Source organism: Notamacropus eugenii, chromosome 4 (assembly GCF_028372415.1).
Source record: "Notamacropus eugenii isolate mMacEug1 chromosome 4, mMacEug1.pri_v2, whole genome shotgun sequence".
In the NCBI taxonomy this organism is placed as follows: domain Eukaryota; kingdom Metazoa; phylum Chordata; class Mammalia; order Diprotodontia; family Macropodidae; genus Notamacropus; species Notamacropus eugenii.
Window position 1 is genome coordinate 198,198,865 of NC_092875.1, and position 13,593 is coordinate 198,212,457.

At 43.0% G+C, this 13,593-nt stretch overlaps 2 protein-coding genes across 4 annotated transcripts in view; one reads left to right on the forward strand and one right to left on the reverse strand.

Moving 5' to 3' along the window:
• Window positions 1–5,380, reverse strand: part of GPLD1 (glycosylphosphatidylinositol specific phospholipase D1) — a 70,820-nt gene extending 65,440 nt beyond the window's left edge. Inside the window, exon 1 of one of the 2 annotated variants that reach the window (XM_072603963.1) lies at window positions 5,291–5,380. Coding sequence is in view for 1 of the 2 variants with exons in the window: in XM_072603961.1 (XP_072460062.1) it covers window positions 5,291–5,328 (38 nt within the window). In the remaining variant the exon portion in view is untranslated. The remainder of the gene's footprint in view (window positions 1–5,290) is intronic. The other variant, XM_072603961.1, reaches the window with a different exon arrangement.
• Window positions 5,327–13,593, forward strand: part of ALDH5A1 (aldehyde dehydrogenase 5 family member A1) — a 38,549-nt gene continuing 30,282 nt past the window's right edge. For both annotated transcript variants that reach the window (XM_072603964.1, XM_072603965.1), the window contains exon 1: window positions 5,327–5,695. In XM_072603964.1, the coding sequence (XP_072460065.1) occupies window positions 5,327–5,695 (369 nt within the window). The remainder of the gene's footprint in view (window positions 5,696–13,593) is intronic.

A 13,593-nucleotide genomic window follows, 5' to 3' on the forward strand; every position in this document is an offset into this window, starting at 1 on the left:
ACCATAACTCCATTCTTGATATTTCTATAGTACAAGAAAACAGGGATAAGAAGGAAAAGAGGTAATGTGTACCCTTGTCAAGCATTAGGTTGAAGTGGCTGGGGCAGAAGTCAGAGAAAATTTTTCAGGTGTCTACAAAAAAAGGTAGGAGGAAAAAGGAGGAAAGTAAAGTATTTAGGAGTTGAACAAGTGGCTCTGATATGTTGTGTTTCAATGTTTATTTAAGTCAGTCCTTGTTTAGCTCACCAATTGGCCTGGGATCAGCCTTAGGTACAAGAGGCACGTAACATCAGCCAGATCTCCCTATAAGTTTGACCTCCAGGAACATGTTGAGTTATTATAATGTCCAACATCCTGATGATTTCCAAGAGAAACTTGAAGGGTTCTAGTCAGAATTGAAATTCAGGCCTATATCAGATGACTTCAGGACTAACTTAACCTTCTTACAGGTTAAGTCAAGCATTAAAATGCCTTTTGGGCTCCCTATCCCAGAGTTTCTTCTTCTGCCTGGGTTGTTTCAACTATAAAGGATTAGGTCAAGGGGAAAACACTAGAATCAGAACTTCCACCTAGAACCAGGACCAATATGGAATCAGATGTGGGAGGTCGTAATCCTCCTGCTGCTCCCCCAATCTAGGCCTTTGGGTCCCTGATAACCAAATGAGAGCACAGCTCTTAGGTAAGGGTTTCAGTGTTCTAAGAGTTACTACAAAGAAATGTAAGGGCATGTCTCACAGGAAAAAATTGCATAGCTTTGGATTCGTTTGACTTCTCTTCCCCATTTCCCAATACTACCATAATATCACTGCCAGTACAGATTGACTCTAAGACTTTATGGAAGTGGTGCAGTTAATATGTGAAGAAAACAAACAAACAAAAAAATCACCCCACGACAACCTTGTCCACATTATTTTCCTCCAGCATATTTCTTGTTCTGACAATGCAAGTCTTTGAAGGCCAATTAAAAGGACCAAACAATATTGCCACCACCACAATGTTTTTCTTCACCGCCTGGCATATATGGGATTTGGGGGGGGCAGCTACAAAAACAATAGTCAAGTACCAACTAAAGATGAGCAACAAGAACAACAAACTTGTAAGAGATTGGCACAGAGATAAAGTGACACAATCTGGTGAGACTACAGTAACAACAAACTTGTAAGGGATTGGCACAGAAATAAAATAACAGTCTGGAAATGCCAAACTAACCAGATCTTGCCATACCAAAGTACACCTCACCATTTAGAAGAAGTGTGATGAAAGAGAAGCAAGTAAATTCAATGACCTAACCAAGACACTAGGAACTTTAAACAAAGAAAAAAATCTTTCCGTAAAAGATGTGTGTGTGTGTGTGTGTGTGTGTGTGTATAAATAGAGGTATGCCTTGTTTAGAAAATGTCTAATATGTAAAAAATCTGAACTCAAAACATAAATGAATTAGATGATTATCCCCTTTATACTTGATCAAAGAGTTTAACACAGTTTTATTTTAGTAGCAATGTTCCCTAATACATTTAAGAAACGGTTTTACAAAAAAAATGATAATCATAGGAGTGGAAATGAACTATGCCTATAAAACAAATTTAGTTAAGATTTTTGTTTAAATGCCAACAGGCAGTATGAGTTTATTTTGGTGGTCTATGTTTTAAATAGATTTTGAAATAAATCATGAAATTATAATTTATCTCACGGAAACTGCACTATATTGTGAGTTGATAGAGTAAGACAGTAAGGGAAAAAGTGAATAAGAAATCAGAGGTTGTGGATTCAAACTTAAATTCTTTTACTTACAATCTATATGATCTTGTGCCCCTCTAGACCTCAGTTTCCTCACCTGTTAAATTAATGGGTTTAGACTACAGGACTAAGTTCCTTTCAGCTCTAAATCTTATGATCATAACTGGAAGAGACAGCAAAGTAGATGTACTCCCTCTGCAGGCAATGAATAAAAAATGCAAACTCACCAGTACAAAGATCCAATTTGCAACTTGACATTCATCAGATTTAAGAGATTTTTACCTATAATTAGTTATAAGCCACCCTCTTTTCATGAACTTTTCCTCAACTCATCCAAGAAAAGATAGAAACCTAAAATAAATCCAATTCACACGCTATATATCAAACACATTTATTGCTGATTCTGCTAAATGTTAGAGACTAATGTCCTAGGCTTATGGTTTCACATCAAATTTGATGCTATGAGAATAAAAAAAAAAATTTCCACTCCAATTTCCTGCAAATGAGAAACTACTGCTAGAAATGGCAGAGGCTTAAAATTTTGGAAATCCAAAAAGAGACCTATAATTGATAAATACAATGTTGTAGAAAAGAGAAAACATTTTCTGGTTATTAATCCCAAATCTAATGGTTGTCATTTAGTTTAGTCTGCACCCACGAGTTCAGAGAGTAGTATTGCTTTATTATTAGCAGTACTATTACTAATATTATCCAATTTAAGAAATGTAAGCTGAGTTCTTGTTTAAATTACAATGCTTCCAAGGGCAAAGAATAATGAAGCAGGCACACCCAAATCTAATGAGGGTGAGTTCATTTTGACAAATTGCTTAATTCACAAGCTGTCAGCTCTGTTGCATTCTTGTTTTTGTCATGACTGGCCAACTTATATTTCCAAATGTAACTTTTCAGTTATTCTCATTTAAAACCTTTTTGTTCTTTGAGTTTTCTTATCCTACTAAGTCAATCTATCTCCAAAAACCTCTTTCAGGACTGCAAGCATCTTGAGAACAAGAACAGTTTCATTTTTGTCTTTGTATCTCCAGAACAGTGCTTTGGACATGATAATGGTTTGTAGAATTTAATTGAATCTTTATGGCTTGTGTTAACAATAGATTTCCCACCACCTGGTCCTTGGTGGCTTTAGCACTAAGTCCTACAGAGTTAGATGTTGGATAAATGTGAGCTGACTGACAATTGCCTTATACAATCTATCTACAAGCATGTTTCAAGGACATACCCCCAAATATCTATCAAAAGGTGGTACCATCACTGAAGTCCCATGAAACCCTGCCCAGTTCTGGCCAGTTCTTTGCATAGGTATGTGATTAGCATAATATTCCTGTAAGAAGCAGCCAAGGACTAAGGTTCTGATGATTGACAGTGCATGTCAATTTAATATAATTTAGTATATATTTTTTAAGGACCGAATAGATCTGTGTGAAGATGGCTGTGCCAGGAGTCATGAATATAAAGATGATACAACATCATTTAATAAAAGCCTATTATGAGAGTATGGCAGAGTGAAGATAGGAAAACAAAAGCAAAGGAACCACTGCCCTCAAGGAGCTTTTACTCTATTAGGGGAAACGTTCACACATATAAGATAATACAAAATGTATTCCAAGTAAATGGAGTGGGAGGGGAGATGAGTGGATCAGAGAGAGGGGAATCAGAACAGTTCTCATCTAGGAAATGGCTGCCTTCAACGAGCTTACAGGCCAGAAAGAAGATAAGCCAAATGGGCAAAAAGCTATTAGAAGTCTGATCTACACTCTGCCATCCTCTCATAATAGGCATTTAATTGCATCCTCTTTATATCTATGACTCCTTTGGATGGATATTTGGAGGCATGTCCTTGGTGCTCAATGTCAATCAGCTATGATCGTATACAGCAGAAAGACAAGACAATAGGGAGTCACTTCTAGCTGGGAGAGGAGAGGTGAGAATCAGAGAAGGCTTCCCAAAAGAGGTGACACAAGCTGGGGAAAAATTTTTTTTAACAAGCTGAAGTTTAGAGAATGTCCTGCTAGACAAGGAAGAAACCCTACTACACCAACACATAAAGGTGGGAGAGAGCTGGGCAACATCAGGAAATAACCAGGGGTCCAGTTTTGTGGGACCAGAGAGTACAGAAATAGGATTAGTCAGAAATAAGTTTGGTAAGGTAAATGAAACCAGATGGTAACAAGTCATAAATGCTAAGAGAAGGTATTTGTATTTAATCCTGTTGCGTTCGTCCTTCGTTGACAAAGAAGACCATGCTGTCAGAGAAACAATGACATGACTTGCACTTGACTTTGTTGTGAGGGAGGGAGGGCTGTGCAGATCACCAGCCTCACTTCTCCTCCAGAGCCATCCGAATCCAGTGACCAGACTGGAGATGACCCAGGATGTTGTAAATAAAGTAATAAAGGCATGCGACAGTACCAAGGATGAAAGGAAGAATCCTGGTTGGTTGGTTTTTTATGATCAAACAGCACTACTACTGCCACCAGAAGGATCAACTAAGACCCCCTAAGAAAAGCAGAAATTTTCTCCCTTGCAGAAATCTCATTATTCCTTCTCTGAGAGGTTCCCTGGCTAAATCTTCCAGATTAGCGATAAAGATGGGAATAACTTTATCATAACAAGATGGGCAAAAGAACTGTCACCAAATCTCCAAAGCGGGGATAGATTCTCTTACTTGCAGAGAGATGCTGAGATGGAGGAAAGGATGCTAAGGCTACGTGGGAGCAAGAAGGGTGGGCTTTGCCAGGACCCAGGTTCCCTCCGCAGCGCCCCCGCTCACAGGTTTAACCCCTGGCTGGGGACTCCGGCAAATCCTGGAGCGGACAGCGGAGCCTGAGGCACACGAGCGGCGCTCGATGAACGAAGGTCACAAGAAAGGAACCCCGACCCCGGGCAGCCCGGTGCAACCCCGACCCCGGGCAGCCCGGTGCAACCCCGACCCCGGGCAGCCCGGTCCATCCCCGACCCCGGGCAGCCCGGTGCAACCCCGACCCCGGGCAGCCCGGTGCAACCCCGACCCCGGGCAGCCCGGTCCAACCCCGACCCCGGGCAGCCCGGTCCATCCCCGACCCCGGGCAGCCCGGTCCATCCCCGACCCCGGGCAACCCGGTCCATCCCCGACCCCGGGCAGCCCGGTCCATCCCCGACCCCGACCCCGGGCAGCCCGGTCCAACCCCAGACCCGAATAGGAATCTCCACTATGACAGATTCGAGGAAAGCGCGCCTCTTCTCAGGGGGGCGGGGAGGTTTCCCGGCTGAACGCAACTCCTCGCCTCCCAAGCTCCTTCCCCGCACCAGTAACGCAAAAGCGTTTCTAGCCTCGGCAGTGAGCGCCGGGGAAGACAGGTGCAGAGTTCCGGAGGGCGGGAGGGGAGGAAGGCGCCCGGCGTCGGGCGGGGGGCGGGGGAGAGTGCGTCCCGGGGTGGCGCTGCGCGGCCCCGAACGCTCGCTGCTCCGCCTGCCTCTGCCCGCACGTCCCCGCTCGCCGGCTTCTCTACGCCCCCCGCCCAGTCCAGGTGCCCCCCAAACCCGGGCGCTCACTGGCCTGTTTGCTGCTCGTGCTCCCGCCGCCGCCTGGATCATGACCAGCCTCTTGCAGCTGCAGAACTGCGGGGCCCTGCGCCGGGCCTGGCCGCCTCCGGGCGCCAATCCCCGCCCCCGCTGCCCTCTCCTCCCGCCTGTGCCTGCGGCGGGGCCCCAGCCCGGGCCCGGCCCCCACCCGCTCCGACGCCACAGCGGGGGTCCGGCCGGGCTCCCCCAGGCCCTGCTGCGCACCGACGCCTTGGTGGGGGGCCGCTGGCTGCCCGCCGCCGCCGGCACCTTCCCGGTGCAGGACCCGGCTACCGGCGCGCAGATAGGGCGTGTGGCCGACTGCGGAGCGGCCGAGGCCCGGGGAGCCGTGAGCGCTGCGCACCAGGCGTTCTGCAGCTGGAAGGGGGTCTCCGCCAAGGTGAGAGCGCGCTGGGGAGGAGGAGAAAGTGGGTCCTGCCAGAGTAAGCACCCCCAGAAAAGGGCACTTGGCCAAGGTCAACCCGGCCCCCCCATCAGTGAGGCTTGGCACTAGAAACTAGGGCATCTAGGGCTAATGGCAAAAAGAGGGAAAGGGAAAGATAATCGTTGATTGGGCACAGGTGACCTCCGACCCCTCTCCTCCCCGAACAAAGGAGAAATTCGGTGTACCGGATTTGGGTCTGGAAGGCAGCACCTCGCCAGGAGGAAGGAGATTGCGGGGCTTTCGCCGCTGCTGTCATGGTTGCCGCCCTTTGCGATCGATCTATTAAGTTTTGCCTGGGGTGTGTATCTTGTCCCTTTGTAGTAGTACTGGAAGAGCAGGTGGCCCTGGTCCGCCACCACACCAGGTGTGAGACGGTGGGCAAGTCATTTCTCTGACCAGCTGAGGGAGTCCAGAGAGAACCTTGGCTTCCAGGGGCATCTGAGCCATCTGGAAACTTGCCGAAGGAAATCTTTCCTTTGGCCTAGGAGTTTGTTTTTTCCAATATTTAAATGTCAATGCATTGACTTGAGGTTAAGAGCTTCCTCTTTTTTTGGTCCTTGAACTGGACTAGACTTGGGTTCAGAGGTCATCTGCATCTCTGATTACCTTTCCCTAAATGCCCTGGTCCTAATACCAACTCTCCCTTTTCCTTCTCTACTCTATATGGTTTTTATGAGATTTATTCACAAGGTGGAAAGAAAACAAAATCAGAATGCATGGGTACGAGCAAGAATTCAGAAATTCAAACAAAACGATGCAGACTAAGTGGGACCTAGACATACTAATGTAGTCTCCATATTCAAAAAAAGAATAACATTTTTCCCTTCCTATCCACACTGATTTGGTATCAACCCAGCCAGTCTTTCTGGACAGACCTCTTTCATCTGTGCTGCAGTCTCAGGCTCAGCCAATTAAAAAGCCTCCCAGTAGTTAGTGGAATTTTCAAAGTCTAAGTAGTCATTTCTACTCAGTCACCATGTAAATAACTGCCCCACTTCTTCCAGGAGGGGAAGAAGGCAAAAGGATGGCTCTTATAAGGTAATATTGCAGATTTTCCCAATGCTCACCTTATCACTGCTATTAAAATTGTTTTTCCTTATGTGCAAAATAGAGATAATCGTACTTCTTATCTTACAAGGTTATCATGAGGAAAATATTTTTAAGTGACTACTACATGCCAGACGCTAGTGGGTTTACAAAGATTAACATTAGCCCTTGTCTGCAAGAAGCTTACATTTTACTGGGGGGTGGGGAAAGTGAATTCATAAAATCTTCACAGATAAGTAATTGTAAGAGAAATTAAAGAGGAAGGGAGCACTAAAATTTAGGGGATCAGGAAAAGCTTTCCACAGAAGGCGTCACCTAGGCCGGCTACTGAAGGAAAGGGGCTTCCAGAGGAGGGAGTAGCTTTCTGGCAAATACCTAGTCAACACATTTGGTTGGAATGTAAATAGCTCAAAGGGGAGTAATATATAATAGGCCTGAAAATGTAGTAAGTAGTCAAATTGTAAACTTAATTAATGCCAAACTCAATAGATACAGATCGCTATAGGCCACATATTGACTTTTTTTGGTCATTTTCAATTATGTCTGACTCTGATCCCTTTTGGGGCCTTTTTTTGGCAAAGATACTAGAGGAATTTGCCATTTTACAGACGAGAAAACTGAGGCAAATAGAATTAAGTGACTTGCCCAGGGTCACACAGTTAGGAAGTGTCTGAACTCAGGTCTTCCCAACTCCAGGCCCAGTGCTCTATCCGCTGTGCAGCCTAGCACAAATTAACATTACCTGTATCGTATTGTATTTTATATTTATTTTAGTAAACATTTCCCAGTTACATTTTAATTTGGTTCTGGGTGCACTGGCAGTTTTACAGGCAGCAACCTGGCGGGTTATATGATAGAGGACTTTAAATGCCAGTCTGAAGATTTTGTATTTTATCATAGAGGCAAGAGGGAGCCATAGAAGATTTTTGAGTAAAAGAGTGATGTGATTGAATCTCTTTTTTTTTTTATATCAGTTTGGCAGCTGTGTGAAGGATGGATTTGAGAAGGCAGAGATCATGGAGATCAGTTATTGTTTATCCTTTGTTTCAAAGAAGACCAATGACATTTTGCAGAAGACCAGGAAATAAGGGAACGTGTGAAAGGATGATGTGGTACAAGAATTATTAATCTAGGGTCCAAAACATTGTTTTTTTATATTTTGGTAACTGTATTTCAATATAATTAATTTCCTTTGTGATCCCTTATTTTATGCATTTAAAATCATTATTCTGAGAGGAGATCCATAGACTTTGCCAGACTGCCAAAGGGGGCATGACCCAAAAAAGGCTAAGTCCCAGTTGTAGAGGTAGAATTGAAAATGATGGGGTAAAGGACACTTATAGCACCAAGATTCTCAAACTGAGTGGTTAAAAAGATGGTATTATCTTTCAGAGAAATAGGAAAATTTGGAGGAGGCATAGGTTTGGGAGAAAATATCATGAGCTCCTTTTTTGGACTTAATGAATTTTGAAGATAGCTGTGAGAGAGGTAGATGGAGAGATCTAACAGGCAATTGGTAACCCATGACTGGAGTTCAGGAGAAAGAGCAGAGCTTGATCTATAGACTTAGGATTCATTTGCGTAGATTGAATTGCATAATTGAATCCAGGGGAGTTGATTAGATCACCAAATGAGAGACTAGAGAGAAAGAAGGGAAGAGAGCCTAGGACAGAATTCCTGTACTTAATGGGTGGGAGAAGAGCAATGATCCATAAATAACTACAAAAGGGGAAAGGAGGAAATATGCAGGAAATATGGTTGACATAGTTAGAAGCCACAGAAAGGTCTAGAAGAGTGAGGACTGATTTAAGGGATTATTGGTAACTTCTGAGAGCAGTTTGGGGATTAGAAACCAGATTCCCAAAGAATTTAAGAAGTGAATGAAAAGAGAGTTAACAAAAGCCAGTAATATACACTTTCCTCCTAAAAGAGGAGACTGGAGAATAAGTAGCTTGAGCATGTGGAAGAATGCAAAAGAGAATTTTGGTTGTTTTTTTTGTTCATTTGGATTTTTTAGAACTGGACGTACTTGTGGGCAGCAGGAAAGGAGCTAGTAGATGAGCAGAAATGGAAAATGGGAGATTTTAAGAAAGGGAGTGATCAAAGGGGGAAAGTTTCCAGAGAAATGGGAAGGAATGGGTGAGGAGTACAAGTCCAGGGATGGGCTTTGGTAAGGAGAAAGAGCTACATCTTTATCAGACACTTGAGCAAAGGAGATGAGAGAGTAAAGTACAGTAAAAGAAGGAACTTGCAATGGACACTAGGAGGCAAGATTCTGAGAGGAGGTTTGAGGAGAGTTGGAAGGGTTTAGAATAGTTTCCATGAGGAATATAGTTGACAATCGGGGAAGGAATAAAAGGACTGCCTTGCAGTTGCAAGGGACCGTTTAATATGAGATAACATACATTTATGGTGAACCCAGTCAGCATGGTTATGTGATTTTCACCAGAATCACCAAGAATCACAGGAGTAGGAGTGGAGAAGATAAAGGGTAAGGGCAACCCCAAAATGGGATTTGATAAGGCGTGATTGGCAAAAGAACAAGGGGAGTATTTAACAAGACCTGATTGACAGAAGGACAAGAATTGAATCTATGGGACTTGAATCTCAAGAAGAAAGGGTGGTGAACTGGTCAAGACTAAAGGGAGGTGATAGCCAAAGGGATGTTGTTTGGCCTTCATTCTCCAAGAGGACCTTGACATCAAGGAGATGATGCCATGACATTCAAATGAATTGGATTTAAATGAGGGAGGGCTGTGCAAGGTCACCAACCTCACTTTCTCCTCTGGAACCTCCTGGGTCCAGTGGCAAGAAAAAGATCAGGACAACTGGAGATGGCCCCATATCTCCTGGAGAAATGGGGAAGGAAGGCAACAGTAAGAATTTATTAAACACCTACCGAATGCCAGGCACTTTGCCAGCTATTTTACAGAATTTCATTTGATCCTTACAACTACCTTTTGAGGTAGGTGACTGTATACCATTGTAAGAATAAAGCACACATTTAGGCATAGAAAATAGAAGAGGAGCAGATGGTATGAGTGGAGAATGTGAATTATGTTTTATGGAAGTGGAGCCTTTATGGGTGATGGTGAGATACAAGGATATGACCATCCTTCTGTGGGGCTGAGGTAGAAGGACAGTATAGTTCATAAAAATTGAGGAACATGATGAACTGGGAAAATGAGGCAGGGAAAAACAAAAATAAAACAAAGGGACATCATACGCATATTAAATTCCCTAGAAATGAGGGCAGAGATTGGGGTGGAGAGCTATAAACCAGGTACTTAACTCCTGAAGAAAGGAGGGAATGGAGGATGATTATGACCAAGATCTATGTAAGGTTATATAGATAGGTGGAGGTTGCTGAGTAATGGTGACAGAGGGACAGCCTAGAAACTCAAGTGATCTGCAAGAAGCATGTCTCTTCCTCTCAGGATTTGAGAGAAGAAGCATCTAATACTAGAGAGGTTTTTAAGAGATAAAGTATCTTTTGGGGAAAACCAGGTTTTCATTAGTGCAAGAATATGAGAAATGAAATAGAATGAGTAAAATGAAAGGGAATTTGTTTAAAACAAAAACAAGAATGGCAGGGGTCCCAAAGGATGAAATGGAATGGGAGAATATGGACTATGTTGGGAATTGATAGGAATGAAAGTGATTATAGGAAATGGACCTGAGATTTCCTTGATACTAGGGTACATGGATGAGAAAGCTCTTTTAGGAGCAGCTAGGTGACAAAGTAGATAGAGCACTAGTACTACTGTCTGAAAGGACTGAGTTCAAATTCAGCCTCAGGCATTTAATAGCTTTGTTACCCTGGGCAAGTCACTTAACCCTGATTGCCTCAAAAAAAGAAGAGAAAAGAAAACTAGTTGCAGGTTGACATTTTCTCAGCAATTTGGAGAGTTGCCTGGTCTGTCCACCCAGTATGTCTTAGGGGCACAACTTGAACTTAGGTCTTTGTAGTTTCAAGACTAGAAAATAGGAAAGAGGGAGATGTTCACCTCAGAAGTATCCTGACTGAATCACAGGGCTAAAGGGATCAGAAGCCCCTATAATGGGAGTTTGTCCTCTATGGCATTGGGGAATGAACAGTGATTGTGGATGCTACCCCCACTTCTAGAGTCCTGTGATGTTTGAGTACAGGGTCATTATGGACCTCGAATTGCCTTTGGTTCCCAGAAGCACAGGATTTCTTATAGTCCTGAGACTGTCTTCTGTACTTCTACAGAGTAATAATGTGGAGATTGGGTCTCTTAGGGCTAGGCTGAACTTGAGCTTAGCACTTTACCCAGAAGTTCATCCAGAATTTGGTGGGTGGAGCAGAAAAAGATGTAGAGAAGAGACTCAGTTCTCAAAATCTAAGACCCAACACTCTGCCACCTGGCACCTTTTGTTGTTGTAACAAACCTACTACTACTATTTCATCTGTTTCATTCATCTCCTTGCCTGTTGGGAAAAGTACATTTAAGGCAACCCAAATAAATTATTTTCTACCCTGTTTTTTGGAGTCTTGTGAAGGATCAGTTACTAGAGCCATGTACTTAAGGAGGAAAACTAGAAAACATTCATCCCCATGTGACCATGATCCTAAGATGGCCTTGGTTCTTAGAAACACAATTTTCAGGGATGCAGGTATCCTAGAAGCTTTTATAGACCTGTTCCAACCCTTAGTGGTGATATGGAGGGCCCAGGGTTGTCTCAACTGTTACTGTGGGGCATGTGATACTGATCCTACCCATTAGCATTTCTTCACTTCAAATTGACCCTCCCCTCTACCCATACATCCCCCGCCAGTGTAATTAAGATGACAGCAGATTATATTAGATGAGCCTGACTGTTCTGACATTCTTTTCATCTTTATTCCTGAAACAAAGGGTTCTTAAATCCTGAAACCGCTAATGTTCATGATGTCATCTGTTTCATTGCTAAAGACCTACTATAGGTGGGTCCTTACCCTCAAGTTTGCTCCACAACATGGTTCCCCTCCTCCATCCATATCATTTGGAGTGGTACCAGTGTATTTTATCTTGGAAGCAGAATTTGTTTTTTTGACCTTTGTGTTTTCCCCAGCAAGCTTCTCCATTCTAGTTTGTCATAATACCTGTGGGGGGGGGGGGGGAGCACTGAACCCCCCTTACTCAAATTGACTGCTCAGAGGCGTCTCAAGGTAAAAACAGAAAATCTCCTTTATTTGGTTCTCTTGAGAAACCAGGCAGTGCCTTCACCAGTAAAGCTGGAGTAGGGAGGTGCCTTACAGAAGCAGAATGGTAATTTATATAGACTCTGATGCAAAAATTCCCCTCCCACCACTGACCATTATTCTCATTGGCTGAGAAGCAAGGTCTTACATTCTAGGCAGGAAATCTAACCAATCCCTTTTGAAACCCGGTTCAAATTTTCTGCTTCTCCTGTTACAAAGCCCGCAAAAATACGTGTCATTATATGCAAATTAGGCATTGAAATATATGCAAATGAAGCATTGACGACTCATGCAAATTGGGCATTGAGAACTTATGCAAATCAGGTGGACCTGTGTGAGGACTGCAGACTGCATGCGCATATGCAAATTAGGTATTGAGGAGTTAGTGAGTCATATCCAATCATTGATCCTAAAGCAATACATAGCCTTATATGGAAATCACCCCCCCTCTGGAGGAATGGAAACCTGGGCCTAAGGTCTCTTCTATTTCAGGGAGAAGACTCCATATTCCTGAGAAGTCTTCACTAAATCTGTTCCCATTCATACCCAAAGTAACCATTTCTTTTTTTCTCTCCAACAGTGTCATCTTTTGTGTGTTAGTGTTCTTTCCTGTCCTCAGATGTTTACTACAGACTTGATTATGCTTTTTTTCTGTCAGTAGGTTCTGGTTTTATTTTTCTTTTACCTGACCCAAAATGACTTGTTACTGTCATCATATATATATATATATATATATACACACATATATATATTTACATGTATGAACTCATAACCTACTTACTTTGTAGTGAGTAAACAAGATATGATTAGTATTTTATTGTTCTTATTAAAGGTCTGTAATGCCTTTTCTCTAAGAAGCCCCAAGCATTTTAATGTTTACGGGCATTGATCTAAAGAACACCCTTGTAAAATAACAGGAAAAAAACTTGTCAGGCCACTCAGGAGAGTGGGAAGGAATATTCCAGCCAAAAAAAGAATGTGAATACAGTTTCAGACTGTGTGTTCATGCATAGAGTAAGAAAAGTACTATAATGTCTTAATTTTCTTGATAATTTGTGCTTATAGTTTGACAGGCATGTAGGCACATGTTCTGTTAGTCAAGCATCCTTAGATGTGCTTTGAATATACCTACCTGATAGAAAACATTCTTCCTTAGCCTGGCATTTAAGGCTCTTCACAAGCACATTTACTCCTCCCCTTCATTACCACTTTGCCTCTGAGTATTCATACCTACTACTTCCCCTCTGTTTTGAGGTGTCCAAAAGAATGGGTTGACTCAGAGGTTGGGGGAGGGAGGAAGTACTCTTCTTGGTGACCTTCAGGCGAAGCTGGCTGATCATTTTTTGGGAATATAATGAGAATTCCTTTTGTGTGTGGCTTAGACTCAATGCCTGCATAGGTCTCTTCAAATTCTCACATTCTGTGATTCTTCATCCATGTTGAAATACTTTTCTTCCTTTTAAACTTAGCCCAGCTTCCACCTTTTCCATGAAGCCTTCCCTGAGTTCATTCCCTTTCCTAACCTTTCCTCCCTAACTCTCCAACATGAAAATGCTTTCTTCATTCTCAGAATTTCCTAGAACACTTTGTCCTGATCTTT